At 42.0% G+C, this 16,336-nt stretch overlaps 1 protein-coding gene across 1 annotated transcript in view; it reads right to left on the reverse strand.

Annotated features, from left to right (window-relative positions):
- The window catches only part of ANKDD1B (ankyrin repeat and death domain containing 1B), a 61,299-nt gene extending 45,191 nt beyond the window's left edge, over positions 1-16,108 (reverse strand). Inside the window, 6 exon segments of the mRNA XM_043921123.1 lie at positions 2,857-2,955; positions 6,166-6,267; positions 6,350-6,356; positions 10,970-11,042; positions 11,045-11,220; positions 16,029-16,108. Of these exon segments, the coding sequence (XP_043777058.1) occupies positions 2,857-2,955; positions 6,166-6,267; positions 6,350-6,356; positions 10,970-11,042; positions 11,045-11,220; positions 16,029-16,108 (537 nt within the window).
- Positions 16,109-16,336: the final 228 nt, after the last annotated feature.

Here is a 16,336-nt window from a genome sequence, read left to right on the forward strand (position 1 = left end):
CCTATGCTATATTTCTTACATCAGCCCAAACTAAAACAGACCCTAGTAAGGGGTCGCAAAGAGTCGGACATGACTGAGCGACTGAACTGAACTGAACTGAACTGAATAAAAACAGTGGTACAATTGTACATTAAATGGTTAAGTATTTAATCCAATAAACATGGTACTACATACAAAACAAATCATCTATAACTTCTGTAAATGTGCCTTCCAAAAAGTAAGCCTTCTCAGAACATCTTATTTGCCTCTTGTAATCAATTATATTTGTAAACCTGGAGAACAGTTTGATAAACGTATAGCATACAAATCAATAAACAAGGAATGAGGTTCTGTGGGGGCCTCCCATTTTGAAGTGTATAAGCCTTTTAGCAGTAATTTGGGCTGCCACTGAAACTGCATTATGTCTTCTCTTATTCTCAGTAAAGTTCAGGTATGGAGAAGAAAAAAAAAACAAGCCCCAGATTACTGAGATATATACTGGGAAATAAGCAGGGTGACAATATACAGCCTTGATGTCCTCCTTTTCCTACTTGGAACCAGTCTGTTGTTCCATGTCCAGTTCTAACTGTTGCTTCCTGACCTGCATACAGATTTCTCAAGAGGCAGGTCAAGTGGTCTGGTATTCCCATCTCTTTGACAATTTTCCACAGTTTCTGGTGATCCACACAGTCAAAGTCTTTGGCATAGTCAATAAAGCAGAAATAGATGTTTTTCTGTAACTTTCTTGCTTTTTTGATAATCCAATGGATGTTGGCAATTTGATCTCTGGTTCCTCTGCCTTTTCTAAATCCAGCTTGAACATCTAGAAGTTCTTGGTTCACGTATTATTGAAGCCTGGCTTGGAGAATTTTGAGCATTGCTTTACTAGCATGTGAGATGAGTGCAATTGTGTGGTAGTTTAAGCACAAGCTGGACTCAACATTGCCGGGAGAAATATCAATAACCTCAGATATGCAGATGACACCACCCTTATAGCAGAAAGCAAAGAAGAACTAAAGAGCCTCTTGATGAAAGTGAATGAGGAGAGTGAAAAAGTTAGCTTAAAGCTCAACATTCACAAAACTAAGATCATGGCATCCAGTCCCATCACTTCATGGCAAATAGATGTAGAAACAGTGGAAACAGTGGCTGACTTTCTTTTTTGGGCTCCAAAATCACTGCAGATGGTGATTGCAGCCATGAAATTAAAAGACACTTCTCGGAAGAAAAGTTATGACCAACCTAGACAGCATATTAAAAAGCAGACATTACTTTGCCAACAAAGGTCTGTCTAGTTAAAGCTATGGTTTTTCTAGTAGTCATGTATGGATGTGAGCATTGGACTATAAAGAAAGCTGAGTGCCAAAGAATTGATGCTTTTGAACTGTGGTGTTGGAGAAGACTCTTGAGAGTCCCTTGGACTGCAAGGAGATCCAACCAGGCCATCCTAAAGGAGATCAGTCCTGAATATTCACTGGAAGGACTGATCTTGAGGCTAAAGCTCCAATACTTTGGCCACCTGATGCAAAGAACTGACTCACTGGAAAAGATCCTGATGTTGGGAAAGATTGAAGGCGGGAGGAGAAGGGGACGACAGAGGATGAGATGGTTGGATGGCATCACTGACTAGATGGGCATGAGTTTGAGTAGGCTCCAGGATTGGTGTTGGACAGGGAGGCCTGGTGTGCTGCAGTCCACGGGGTCACAAAGAATCAGACACAACTGAGCATCTGAACTGAACTGAAAGCAGCTTTGAGAGCAGATGTTTGTATTATCCTCTGAGCACCACCTGCCCTCCACCTGGAAGCCTTTGTCCACATCTGGAGTAAGAACTTCCATTTACCTCATCGGCCTCTTCCCCAGACTTGGAGGTGCTGCCCACACTGAACCAGAGTCCTCACCTCTGGGTTATGCAACTGATCCTCTGGGCAACCATTTTATCCTTACAAATGCATGACATAAGGTCAACCTGGGAAATAAGCAAAAGCCTAAGTCCTGCTGGTAATGAAAAAACAGTTTTGTCACCAAATACAAAGAGCACAAGACATGCATATTCTTTAAAGAGAAAATGAATACTGTCAATGGAAACAGTTTGTGTGTATGTGGAGAAAAGATAACCCAAGTGACCAGAGTTCCCCCTTACAATAATTATGCTCTAATCTGCTGCTGCTGCTGCTGCTGCTGCTGCTGCTAAGTCGCTTCAGTCGTGTCCGACTCTGTGCGACCCCATAGACAGCAGCCCACCAGGCTCCCCCGTCCCTGGGATTCTCCAGGCAAGAACACTGGAGTGGGTTGCCATGTCCTTCTCCAATGCATGAAAGTGAAAAGTGAAAGTGAAGTGGCTCAGTCATGTCCAACTCTTAGCAACCCCATGGACTGCAGCCTACCAGGCCCCTCTGTCCATGGGATTTTCCAGGCGAGAGTACTGGAGTGGGGTGCCAATGCCTTCTCCGCTCTAATCTGAGTGCCAAGGAATTGATGCTTTTGAACTGTGGTGTTGGAGAAGACTCTTGAGAGTCCCTTGGACTGCAAGGCGATCCGACCAGTCCATCCTAAAGCAAATCAGTCCAGAATATTCATTGGAAGGACTGATGTTGAAGCTGAAACTCCAATACTTTGGCCACCCAATGCGAAGAGCTGACTCATTGGAAAAGACCCTGATGGTGGGAAAGACTGAAGGCAGGAGGAGAAGGGGATGACAGAGGATAAGATAGTTGGATGGCATCACCGATTCGATGGACAGGAGTTTGAGTAAACTCCGGGAGTTGTCGATGGACAGGGAGGCCTGGCGTGCTGCAGTCCATGGGGCAGCAAAGAGTCGGACACGACTGAGTGACTGATCTGAACTGAATCCATTCTACCAAGTGATGGGCTTACCTTATCAGCAGTATCCACCCTGACCTTGTGATTAAGCAAGAAATCCACAGCAGATAAAGGATTTGTCCCCACTGCAAAATGCGAAACCATGTGGTTCATCTGAGGAAACATAGTTTGTGTCTTCAGTCATCTGATTGCTATTTCGCGTTCTTAAGATTCCTGATTCTTGAATGGCCATAATTTTTTTTTACCAGATGTTTGTGTTTTGATTATCTACTCTTTACCTTGTCTTTAAAACCAGTGAGTTTCACTTCTTCTTTTCCTATCTGGATTCCTTTTACTTCTTTTTCTGCTCTAATTGCTGTGGCCAAAACTTCCAAAACTATGTTGAATAGTAGTGGTGAGAGTGGCCACCCTTGTCTTGTTCCTGATTTCAGGGGAAATGCTTTCAATTTTTCACCATTGAGGGTAGTGCTTGCTGTGGGTTTGTCATATATAGCTTTTATTATGTTGAGGTATGTTCCTTCTATTCCTGCTTTCTGGAGAGTTTTAATCATAAAAGGATGTTGAATTTTGTCAAAGACTTTTTCTGCATCTATTGAGATAAAAAGAATTCATTTGAATCAGTTCTAATGAGATGGATGAAACTGGAGCCCATTATACAGAGTGAAGTAAGCCAGAAAGATAAAGACCAATACAGTATACTAACACATATATATGGAATTTAGAAAGATGGTAATGATAACCCTATATGCAAAACAGAAAAAGAGACACAAATGTACAGAACAGAATTTTGGACTCTGTGGGAGAAGGCGAGGGTGGGATGTTTCGAGAGAACAGCATCAAAACATGTATATTACCTAGGGTGAAACAGATCACCAGCCCAGGCTGGATGCACGAGACAAGTCCTCAGGCCTGGTGCACTGGGAAGACCCAGAGGGATCAGATAGAGAGGGAGGTGGGAGGGGGGATCGGGATGGGGAATACATGTAAATCCATGGCTGATTCATGTCAATGTATGACAAAAACCACTACAATATTGTAAAGTAATTAGCCTCCAACTAATGAAAATAAATGGGAAAATAAATAAATAAATAAAAGCAGTGAGAACTATATCCAGCATAATCTTACATTTCTCTACTATTAGATAACATCACAGAATTTAGCAACCAACTGGAGTGTATACATCAAGCTGAAATCCACTGTATAACCTATGACTGATTATAACAATATAATATATTTCAACTAGAGTGTAAAAGCTATATTTTTCCTGTATGCAACCATTAATAATGGTAGGATATATTGATAATGCATAACAAAAAATTTTCCTAGTTCAGTCCATATGTGGCTCTTTCCCCTGTAGTTTTATGGACTTTAAATTGTATTGAATGAAACAAATGAAGAAAGAAAGAGACAAAAAGAAGAAGGTGGGGAGAGAAGGAAGGAAAGAAGGAAAGACATACACAGATAAAAAAGCATGACTGTCTTTTGCTTCAAAGAAAAGCCAGCTTGGGGCTCCCAGGCTGTCTGGAGACACTCTGAGGTGCTTCAAAGGATGCTTTGCTTGTAAGTAAAACACATGTCATATTTCCCACATTCTGAACATTGATTTTGCTTCCAAAAAATTTACTATCCTTTGCTTCTCATTAATAAATTATTGCAAAAATATGAGAACTGCTTAAACATCTGATTTCCTTAGTAGCTAAATCGGTGATAAACTAAGTTTGACAAAACATGAGTTACCCTTGCTATTGTTTGCAGTCTAGAGCTATATTCTAGTATGCCCAATTTGGGCTTGTAAACTCCCCTTTAACTTTATTTGTGAATAAGGATGCAAACCAAGATAGCATCCAAGATAAGTCAATAAAACCACTTCCATTTTTTTTTTCATCTTTGTCATCACCGATTTTAAAGAACTCTACAAGCAACCATGTCAGCAATTTGCTGTAAACAGGACTAAAAAAGATGTCATTAGAAACTATAATATAATTCATCAGGAGTTTATAATAACTTGCTACATTGGCTGTTAGTTTTAGTGTATTAAGTACTTTTATATAAAAGTATGGTTTAAAATATTAGAAAGTTATATGGAAAAATTTTCAGATGGTTATTGAAAGGTACATTGGAGGATCTATTTCCTGCTGTTTAGAAAAATGATTATTGCTTTACTTATCCAACAGTTAATCTACATATTACCTCCAAAGATCCTTGCTTATTTCTTTTGCTCCCTTCCTTTCTTGTTTCCTTTCCTCTTTTTTGTTCCTAAAATTGTTCTGCTGCAGAAATTTGCCATTTTTCTACTCTTTCTGGGATGTCTATGTATAATGAATAGGATATCCACACATAACATATCAGACATGCACACAATATACACATATAGACAAATCCCCTCACATTCACACAGGCACAACTGCTAAATATCCTTCTACTGCACACCTCAGTTTCTATGACTCACTGCTTGGAACAGATCCAGGTTTTGTAGAAGGTGAAGTTTACACTTTTCAGGAGCCCTCTTTAAAGCCAGAGTCAGAAAGTTTAACTGATGGCAGTTTAAATTTCTTCCTTTTTCAGATTTTACAAAACCACATAACAATGGAACACACTGCTAGAGCCCTCCACGTTCCTTGGAAGGATCTGCATAAGCACGTCACTTAAAGTTTAGGCTTCATTTAGCATCAAACCCACCTCTGCCATCCCCACCTTGAAGCACTCCACATCGTCCTAAACAGACACAACCCCAGTCTGTTCACTGATGAACCGTGCCTTGTGGGGCTGTCAGGAAATCTCCACAAGGCCAAGCAGTAGGCAAGCCATTTTTCTGGCAGTGGGACTTCTCCCCTAAACCCAGGCACTGAAGAACAAGTGAGCGCTGGGTCTCAGGAGAGGCCCCTCTGCCTAACAGGCAGATGTACTATATTCCACAAGCAGTAAAAAGCAAAGCTGTACTTGCCTTTGGATTTTAAATTTGGAAGGCTCCAACCACAAGGCGCATCACTGATGAGAAAACAGTGATGAACTGTGTAGCAAAAGACATTCTGCCTTTCCAGAATGTGTGAGGCCAAAGTGATCCACAGGCTATGACCCAGGACCAAATCCAGGCCCATAACCTTGACATCTGGCTACACTGCCCACCCATAGGCTTAGCACAGCTTCATGTAAAGACTCTGGGCACGTCCCCTCAGATTAGAGCAATTAAAACACCCAGAGCCTCCTCTACAGCTTGATTCCACTATTAGCTTAAACATTCTGGAATTGCCAACAAAAGAGCTCCCCCTCATCTCATTTAGCAGAATCGATTTTATTTTTATTTCAGTTGTACTGTGTAAACCCACACTGCTGTCACTTGTCACATCTGTGATTTCCACTCACATTGTTCACAGCATTAACATTAACCTTCTTTTCAAACAGCTTCTCCGTAAGATACAAATTATTGCTTTTAGCAGCATGCTGGAAGCTCCTCTCATTTGGCAGCTCTGAAAGCGAGCAAGCAAGCATGACTGGGAATCGAAGAGGGTTGAAGAGAAAGCAAACCTCACGTGGCAAACCTTGGAACTAAAAACCTGAAACAACAGCCTTGAGCCTTTCACAGTCTGCTATTTTGGATGTGGGGACTTTGCTTCAATATTTTATAAAGCTGTATTATCAAGATTTCACGTTCTCCTCACACTGCAAGTGTTTTCTCAGCCTTAAACATCTTCCTATCCCAAACAAAACATTATTCTCAAGGACCACCCTGAAGTCAGCAGTGCAGTATATAGCTCTAGGAGGCTGGAGGGTGGCCACTGACTTCTCAAGGGGCGTTGTTTATAAAATGTTTGTACAAGATTAGGCAGGGAGGAGCCCAAATACTCTGTACAAGCTTACAGAGATAAAATTGTTGTCTGCGGGGAGGGGGGATCGGGATGGGGAATACGTGTAAATCTATGGCTGATTCATATCAATGTATGACAAAACCCACTGAAATGCTGTGAAGTAATTAGCCTCCAACTAAAAAAAAAAAAATTGTTGTCTGCAGAACCCTGCGGGATGCCAGGCCTGCAGAAACAAAACCATGAAAGGCAGCACATCATATCGTCATGAATGAAGGTTAAAAGGGACGAACATGTTTTATTTTCATTTACATGAAAGGAGATAAAAGAAGATTTTCACTTTTACTAGAAACATTAATATTACTATACACTACAAACAAAAAGTTCCCTGGTGGCTCAGATGGTAAAGCGTCTGTCTACAATGCGGGAGACCTGGGTTCAATCCCTGGGTCAGGAAGATTCCCTGGAGAAGGAAATGGCAACCCACTCCAGTATTATTGCCTAGAAAATCCCATGAATGTAGAAGCCTGGTATCCATGGGGTCGCAAAGAGTCGGACACGACTGAGCGACTTCACATTCACAAACATTACAGGTCACATACATAATACATACTTAGATGGCAGGTTTTATTAAATAGCTTAGAGAAGCTTCCAGGATTTACTGAGTTGTTTGTTTGTTTCTTTGTTGTTATTTTGGAATATAAAGGGGCTGAAAAGGGATTTCCCTGGCAGTCCAGTGGTTAAGACTTCCTGTTCCCAGGGGCCCCTCCCTGGTCAGGGAAGTAGATCCCACATGCTACAGTAAAGATCGAAGATCCTGCTTGCTACAACTGGAGAGCTGGCGAAGCCAAAGAAATAAGTTGTTGTTGTTTTTTTTTTAATTATAAAACTTTTAGAAGAAAACACAGGAGAAAGCTTCCTAAACTGGGGTTATGCAAAGAGTTCTGTTTTGCACATGACTCCAACTGCATGACTATAAACGAAAACAATAGTACATTGGACCTTAGAAAAATTTCAAGCTTTGCTCTGTGAAAAATACTGTTAAGAGAATAAAAAAGACAACCTACAGATTGGGGGAACATATTTGCAAATCACACATCTGACAAATGACTCAACAGTAAGAAAACAAAATCCAATTTAAAAATAGGGAAAAGACTTCAATGGAACAAAGAGGAACCAAAGAGGATATATAGATGGCAATAAGCACATGAGAAGATGTTCAGCATCATTACCTATGAGGGAAATACAACTTAAAACCACAAGGAGATACCAATACACAGCTGTTAGAGTGGCTAAAATTTTATTTTATTTATTTATTTTTTCATAGCAATATTTTCTTTTTTTTTTTCATTTATTTTTATTAGTTGGAGGCTAATTACTTTACAGTATTGTAGTGGTTTTTGCCATACATTGACATGAATCAGCCATGGATTTACATGCGTTCCCCATCCTGAACCCCTCTCCCACCTCCCTCCCCATCCTATCCCTCTGGGTCTTCCCAGTGCACCAGCCCTGAGCACTTGTCTCATGCATCCAACCTGGGCTGGTGATCTGTTTTACCCTTGATAGTATACTTGTTTCAATGCTATTCTCTCAGAACATCCCACCCTCACCTTCTCCCACAGAGTCCAAAAGTCTGTTCTGTACACCTGTGTCTCTTTTTCTGTCTTGTATATACGGTTATCGTTACCATCTTTTTAAATTCCATATATATGCGTTAGTATACCGTATTGGTCTTCATCTTTCTGGCTTACTTCACTCTGTATAATGGGCTCCAGTTTCATCCATCTCATTAGAACTGATTCAAATGAATTCTTTTTAATGGCTGAGTAAAATTCCATTGTGTGTATGTACCACAGCTTCCTTATCCATTCATCTGCTGATGGGCATCTAGGTTGCTTCCATGTCCTGGCTATTATAAACAGTGCTGCGATGAACATTGGGGTACACGTGTCTCTTTCAGATCTGGTTTCCTCGGTGTGTATGCCCAGGAGTGGGATTGCTGGGTCATATGGCAGTTCTATTTCCAGTTTTTATTTATTGTTGGTAAAAATACCAACAATACCAGATTTAAGTTCCTCTCTCAGGGCGTCAAGGCCTTGCCTGAACTGATTCTGTGTACCACCCCAATCTCATTTGCTCTCCCCTTCACTCCCTAATATTCAAATAGTCTGGTCTTACTCCACTTTCTTTTTCTTAAAATATTTATTTAACTGCACCTGGTCTTAGTTGCTGCACGCAGGATCTTCCCTTGCAGGGCACAAAATCTCAGTAGTACATGCAGAACGCCGAAATGCTGGATCTTAGCTCTCCCACCACAGATCGAACCGAGTCTCCCACATTGTCAGGAGGATTCTAAACCACTGGCTCAACAGGGAAGTCCAGCTTTTTCACTCTCCTCTTTCACTTTCATCAAGAGGCCCTTTAGTTCTTCTTCACTTTCTGCCATAACGGTGGTGTCATCTGCATATCTGAGGTTATTGATATTTCTCCTGGCAATCTGGATTCCAGATTGTCCTTCATCCAACCCAGCATTTCACGTGATATACTCTGCATATAAGTTAAATAAGCAGGGTGACAATATACAGCCTTGACGTACTCCTTTCCCTATTTGGAACCAGTCTGTTCCATTTCCAGTTCTAACTGTTGCTTCCTGACCTGCATATAGATTTCTCAAGAGGCAGGTCAAGTGGTCTGGTATTCCCATCTCTTTAAGAATTTTCCAGAGTTTGTTGCAGTCCACACAATCAAAGGCTTTGAAATAGATGTTTTTCTGGAATTCTCTTGCTTTTTCGATGATCCAGTGGATGTTGGCAATTTGATCTCTGGTTCCTCTGCCTTTTCTAAATCCAGCTTGAACATCTGGAAGTTCACAGTTCACATACTGTTGAAGCCTGGCTTGGAGAATTTTGACCACTACTTTCCTAGCGTGTGAGATGAGTGCAACTGTGTGGTAGTTTGAACAGTCTTCGGAATTGTCTTGCTTTGGGATTGGAACGAAAACTGACCTTTTCCAGTTCTGTGGCCACTGCTGAGTTTTCCAAATTTGCTGGCATACTGGGTGCAGTAGTTTCACAGCATCATCTTTTAGGATTTGAAATAGCTCAGCTGGAATTCCATGACCTCCACTAGCTTTGTTCGTAGTGATGCTTCCTAAAGCCCACTTGACTTTGCATTCTAGAATGTCTGACTCTTGTTGGCAATCACACCATCATGATTATCTGGATCATGAAGGTCTTTTTTGTATAGTTCTTCTGTGTATTCTTGCCACCTCTTCTTAATATCTTTTGCTTCTGTTAGGTCCATACCATTTCTGTCCTTTATTGTACCCATCTTTGCATGAAATGTTCCTTTGGTATCTCTAATTTTCTTAAAGAGATCTCTAGACTTTCCCATTCTATTGTTTCCCTCTATTTCTTTGCATTGATTGCTGAGGAAGGTTCCATGGTTGATTCCTTCCTATCATTCAGAAATTTGGCTCAAATGTCCTGTCTGCCCTGATCACCACATCTCCTGTTCCCCTGTCACAACCACATCACTCTATTCCATAGTCTCCAAAGCATTTATCACTACCTTAAAATAAATATCTCATTCATTTATTTGCTTATTTATTTCATCATCTATCAACCCCCCACAACCAGAAATTGAGCTTGGGCCAGAATACGCTCTGTCTGCATCTCTACATCTAGAATGTGTATTTACATAGTAATTTCTTGAAAATATTTCTAGAAAGAACGGCTGGCTAGCTGGATGGATGGATGGATGAACTAACTGAACACTATCTTAAGAAACTGATGCTCTGTACCCAAGGCTGGTCTTTGGCAAATGAGGCCATCCCAGCGAGCTGACATGGATGGTGTGCCTGTTAAGAGACTTGATGTCATGCTTAACTTTGAAGACTATTAAACAGCATCCCTCAGTTTATGCTGGAAATTTATTCCCAAGACACAGAGGAACCCCTCCCTGCTTTTAAAACTGAAGTACAGAAAAATTAGGTGCCTTATTTGAGGTCACACAATAAATTAGTGAAGGCGCAGGCTGTAGGAGATAACAGCACACAAAACTCTTTCTTATTTGTAAAAGGGCTGAATCATTTCTTGGAAAATCCTCTTCCTTAATTTGAAAGAGGAACACTTTCCTTCCGCCTACAATGCAGGGTTAACCTGAAATAAAACGTTCTGAGAAACGTGAGCCAACCCTTGGGAGGGTGTGGATCCCAAAGCTGAAACCCAGCCCACCGAGGGCGGAGGGATGAGGATGGGCTCCGGTCCCTGGGGCACCCGCAGCTGCTCAGCCAGTTCCCCCGGCCCGCCCCGCGCCGCCCCGAAGGGAGTTTCCAGGCCTGTACCCGGACTTACGGGAACTCGTGTCCGGCCGCCGCCGCCTCCTCCTGCGGCCGCTCTTGCTGGGGGCCCCGGGACAGGCCCATCTCGGGCCGGCCGCCGCGCCCCTCAGGTCCTCCCGCAGCCCCCTCGCCGCCGCCCTGCGCCCGGGGGCGGGCAAACCGGGCTCCAGGTCCCCGAGGCCCGCCCCGCGCGGGCGCCGCGCACCGCAGGGGCCGCTCTCCGCCGCGGGCGCCTCGCCCGGGGCTGCAGTCCTGCCCGGGCGGGGCCGCCTTCAGGTTTGGCGCGCACCGCGCTGGAAGCACCTGTGGTGAGAAATTAAGAGCAAAGTCCCGGCCATGTTTAGGTGGTTCTGAGAACAATTTGGAGAAGACTCTTGAGAGTCCCTTGGACTGCAAGGAGATCAACCAGTCCACCCTAAAGGAAATCAGTCCTGAATATTCATTGGAAGGACTGATGCGAAGAACTAACTCATTGGAAAAGACCCTGATGTTGGGAAAGACTGAAGGTGGGAGGTGGACAGAGGATGAGATGGTTGGATGGCATCACCGAGTCAACGGACTTAAGTTTGAGCAAGCTCCGGGAGTTGGTGATGGAGAGGGAAGCCTGGCGTGCTGCAGTCCATGGGGTCGCAAAGAGTCGGACAAGACTGAGCGATTGAACTGAACTGAATAGAATACAATTCGGAGTTGTCGAGGTTAGCTTTATAAAACCAACACCATTGGATCTTCAGTACTGAATCAATTCTAAATGGGCTTCCAGAATTTTCTTTTGAATAAAGTACGACTCAGTTCCCTCTTTGAAAATGGAAAACCTTGGTATCCCATTTTAACGCAGTGGTAACCTACTGGCCTCCCCATCTTGGGTATTCTTTCTTTCTTGAAAGTGAATGTGTTAGCGGCTCAGTCGTGTCCAACTCCTCGTGACCCCATGGACTGTAGTGGTTTATAAAGTAAAGAATTAATAAAATATAGTAATCTATGCTGGGCAATCATATGCCTAGCTAAAATTCAAATAATAAGAAAGAAATGTAGACTAGTGAACAGCCAGGATATCTCCACTGAATCCCTACTGTACATAAACACAATGTGCTTGAATTAGGAGTTAAATTAGAAGTTTAGCATATTCTGAGAGTGAAAAAAAAGCCTCAGAACAGAACTAGATTTGACCCCAGAAGTGACCCACCTCTTTGGTACACACACACACACACACGCACAGATGAGTGATGTTAGGAAACATTGTCTATGGTTTAGTGAAAGGAAAGAAACTGGTGAAAGCTGAGAAGTAAATTGGAAGGCCAAAGATTAGGCAACTGCTGAAGACTTGACAAAAGGAATAAAAAGAAGTGGTGTTATAAGGGCTGATAGAATTAGTAACAGATATAGGTTTGGCAAAGATCGTGTGTGTGTGTGTTCAGTAGGTATCAGTTCAGTTCAGTTGCTCAGTCGTCGCTGACTCTTTGCAACCCCATGGACTGCAGCACGCCAGGCTTCCCTGTCCATCACCAACTCCCGGAGTTTACTCAAACTCCTGTCCATTGAGTCAGTGATGCCATCCAACCATCTCATCCTCTGTCGTCCCTTTCTCCTCCTGCCTTCAATCTTTCCCAGCATCAGGGTCTTTTCCAAGGAGTCAGTTCTTCACATCAGGTGGCCAAAGTATTGGAGTTTCAGCTTCAGCATCAGTCCTTCCAATGAATATTCAGGATTGATTTCCTTTAGGATGGACTGGAGTCCCTGCAGTCCAAGGGACTCTCAAGAGTCTTCTCCAACACCACAGTTCAGAAGCATCAATTCTTTGGCATTCAGCTTTCTTTATAGTCCAACTCCTACATCCATACATAACTACTGGGAAAACCATAGCTTTAACTAGATGGACCTTTGTTGGCCAAGTAATGTCTCTGCTTTTTAATATGTTGTCTAGGTTGGTCATAACTTTTCTTCCAAGGAGTAAACATCTTTTAATTTCATGGCTGCAGTCACCATCTGCAGTGATTTTGGAGCCCCCCCCCCCCAAATAAAGTAGGTATATACACATATATTTATGTGGTGTATGTACATTTATGTGTATGTGTATGTAGGTATATATGAGTTTGAAATAATAACAAACTTAAGAGACTGCAATTAGACAGAAAGGGTGAAAACTATTTGCCTCTGAATTATCTTTTGTCTCACTGAGCCTTTTGTAGATAGCAACAATTTTAGAAAATAAATTACCTCACACTTGTAGGGGGAACAGTCCAATACTATGATTTACTTAATAAATGAGATCATGTTTTCAATACTCCCTATAATATCATTTGAGTTTTTCTTGAACAACTGGTAGTTCAACTGTGTATGACAAAGCAAAGGTGATTATCCCTTAATAATCCAACAAAAGACAGTTTTTGCCCCAGGGGTATAAATGCCACCTCTCTGTGAAGTTCACTGACATCCTACCAGCACCAGGGATGCTCTAACATATAATTGCTTTTCAAAATGGGGAAAAAAATCAGCACCAGGTATGCTTTTCACAATGAGATATTTCCTTAAAAAGCATTTTTTAAAACCCTAGGTTACTGGTCATATTTTGAGCCTTTTTCCAAATATTTCCAAGCTACCTCGAAAGAACAGAGTAATAAATCATTTCTAAAATAAGCCACTACCCAAGAAAGGGAAAGAAGTACAGTTCCCTGTTCCTGGAATGCCCATCCCTATGGCCCAGCTTGAGTGCAGCCATCTAAGTCAGCCATCACCCTGTCTTTCCAAAGAAAACATGGCAAGAGAGTAACAGACATCAGTCTTTGGACAAATATTACTTATTCATTTATAGGTCAGCAGATAATAGTTAACGTCTGCAAAGTGCCAGACTTTCTGCTTAGAGTTCAGAGATCAGGAAAAGACAGTCCAGCATCTCTAGCAGCCTACAACCCAGTCGAGAGAGACCACAGCAAAGTCACAGCAAAGAACGCTTCAGAAACAGCAGCACAAAGGAGTGACTCATCAGTTTTCCTAGAGCGCAGGGACCATTTCCTGAAAGGGGTCCCTGGGCTGAATGGTGATCCTTGGGTGAATTGTCTTTTGATGAATGGTCATGTATGTTTATTGTGTATGCAGAGGGCAAAGGGGCATTCAGGAAGCGCATTCTGGACAGAGGGAGCAACTGACCACGACACCAGAAGGGAGAAGCAGCTCGGTTTATTGAGGAAACTACAAGCTATGCTGTGTGAGTTCAGTGTTCTTGAAAGTCAAACCCGAGTTTAGTGTGCACCAAAGACAGTGATTTGTAGGAGCTCATTTGTATTGGCAACCAAGAGCCAGTTGTTAAGTTTTTAGGAGTTTTGTGAGCCGGTTGACATCATGTCAGTAACTTGAAATCTGCCGTGGTATTTGCACATGCATGCGTGCTTAGTCACTTCAGTCTTGTCCGACTCTCTGCCACCTGTGGACTGTACCCCGCCAGGCTCCTCTGTCCATGAGATTCTCCAGGCAAGAATACTGGAGTGGGTTGCCATGCTCTCCTCCCCGGGGGATCTTCCTGACCCAGGGATCGAACCAGTGTCTCCTGCATTGCAGGTGTTTTCTTTACCGCTGAGCCACTAGGGAAGCCCATTTGCACCAGAGAAATCATCACATGCTGAAAATCCTACCCTTCTCAGCTCCCATTGATCCTGGACAGAGTTGAGAGCTTTTGACATCTTTTGTTTCTGACATAATAGTGACATTATGAAAACATCATTTGTGGCTAATGTGCAATAAATGCACAAAGTGGTTTAGAGTGGGAAAAGCTGAGAAACCAGTTGAAAAGTCAGAGTTTAGGCACAGTTTGTTTGTTCAGCCGCTAAGTTGTGTCTGACTCTTTGCAACCTCATGGACAGCAGCGCCTCAGGCACCATTTATTAAATAGCAGATACTTTTGGTACTGAGTTGTCCAAAATGTATATATCCATGCCAATACTACTCTCTTGTTGCTGTTGTTAAGTCACTAAGTTGTGTCCAACTCTTTGCGACTCCATGGACTATAGCACATCAGGCCTCCCTGTCCTTCAGTGTCCCCTGGAGTTTGCTCACGCTCATGTCCATGGAGTCAGTGATGCTATCTAACGATCTCATCCTCTGCCACCCACTTCTCCTCCTGCCCTCAATCTTTCCCAACATCAGGGTCTTTTCTATTGAGTCAGCTCTTTGCGTCAATTGGCCAAAATATTGGAGCTTCAGCTTCAGCATCAGTCTTTCCAATTCATTAGTAGTAATACTATGCTATTAGTATATGGTGTTAATTACTACAGCTTTTTAATAAATGTTGATATGTACTAGGGCCTGTCCTTCTACCTTGTTATTCTTGGGTCTGTGCTCTTCCACATAAAATTTAGGATCTACTTAACAACTTCTGAGAAAAACCATGAGCAGTTTTGTTTTGAGTTTTACTGAGCTTACAGAATAAGGGGAGAACAGTTATCTTTAAAATAGCTATTCTTCCTGACTAATTTACTCAGACATACTGTTTGTCTTTCAGTAATATCTGGTAGTTCTAAAGTACTCAACAAATTCTGATAGATGACACCACCTCCCTACCTCCCCAGACCCTATAGGTCCCTTATAGGTTTTATCATGAAAGAGATTATGTTTATTACATTTCCTAATTTTCTATTATTGCTGTACAGGAATGCTCCTGATTTTGTACATTGATCTTGTAGCCATAACCTTGAACTCCTTTATTAAATGTAGATTTTTTAAAATACAAACACATCTGACAATAAAGTTTTGTTTTCAATTTTTAATTCATCTTATTTATTGAATTGACTCCAGCAAAATAATAGAGGATACCCTTGTGTTATTTTTAAGGAGTGCTTCTAAAATTTCACCATTAAATGGTATGATTTATATAGTCTTTTATAGGTGAGACACAATTTACTAACAGAATCTGCTTTTGTTTGGGTGTAGCAATGTGTCTTGCTAAAAATTACATTTCCAGGTTCCCTTTAATATGAGGAAGCCACGTGACAGTTTGGCCAATGAGATGGAAGTGGAAATTGTTACGTAGAGCTTCCAGGAAAGCTCCTTAAGGTGAACCAGCCTCATTGCCCTTTTATCCCTATCACTTCCTTGTCTTCCTACCTGGAACGCAAGTGTAAGTCTGGACGTGGAAAAGCCCATCCATCTTGTGACCAGAAGCTGCCATGTGAGGCCAAGAAAATTAGACTGTGAACCCATCTTTGAACCACTGAGCTAACGCTAACCAATGAAATTCATGTTTCATGGGAAAACTAGAACTGATTTTTTTAAAGAGACAGATTGGGTTTCTGTAACTCACAGCTGAAATGAAATTCTGATGTGATGCTAAAAAGTAGGGTGCTGAAATAAAACCCAATATACAGAATTGACTTCATGTTTAAGGGAGGGACTTTGA

The sequence above is a fragment of the Cervus elaphus genome, chromosome 12 (assembly GCF_910594005.1).
Source record: "Cervus elaphus chromosome 12, mCerEla1.1, whole genome shotgun sequence".
Taxonomy (NCBI): domain Eukaryota; kingdom Metazoa; phylum Chordata; class Mammalia; order Artiodactyla; family Cervidae; genus Cervus; species Cervus elaphus.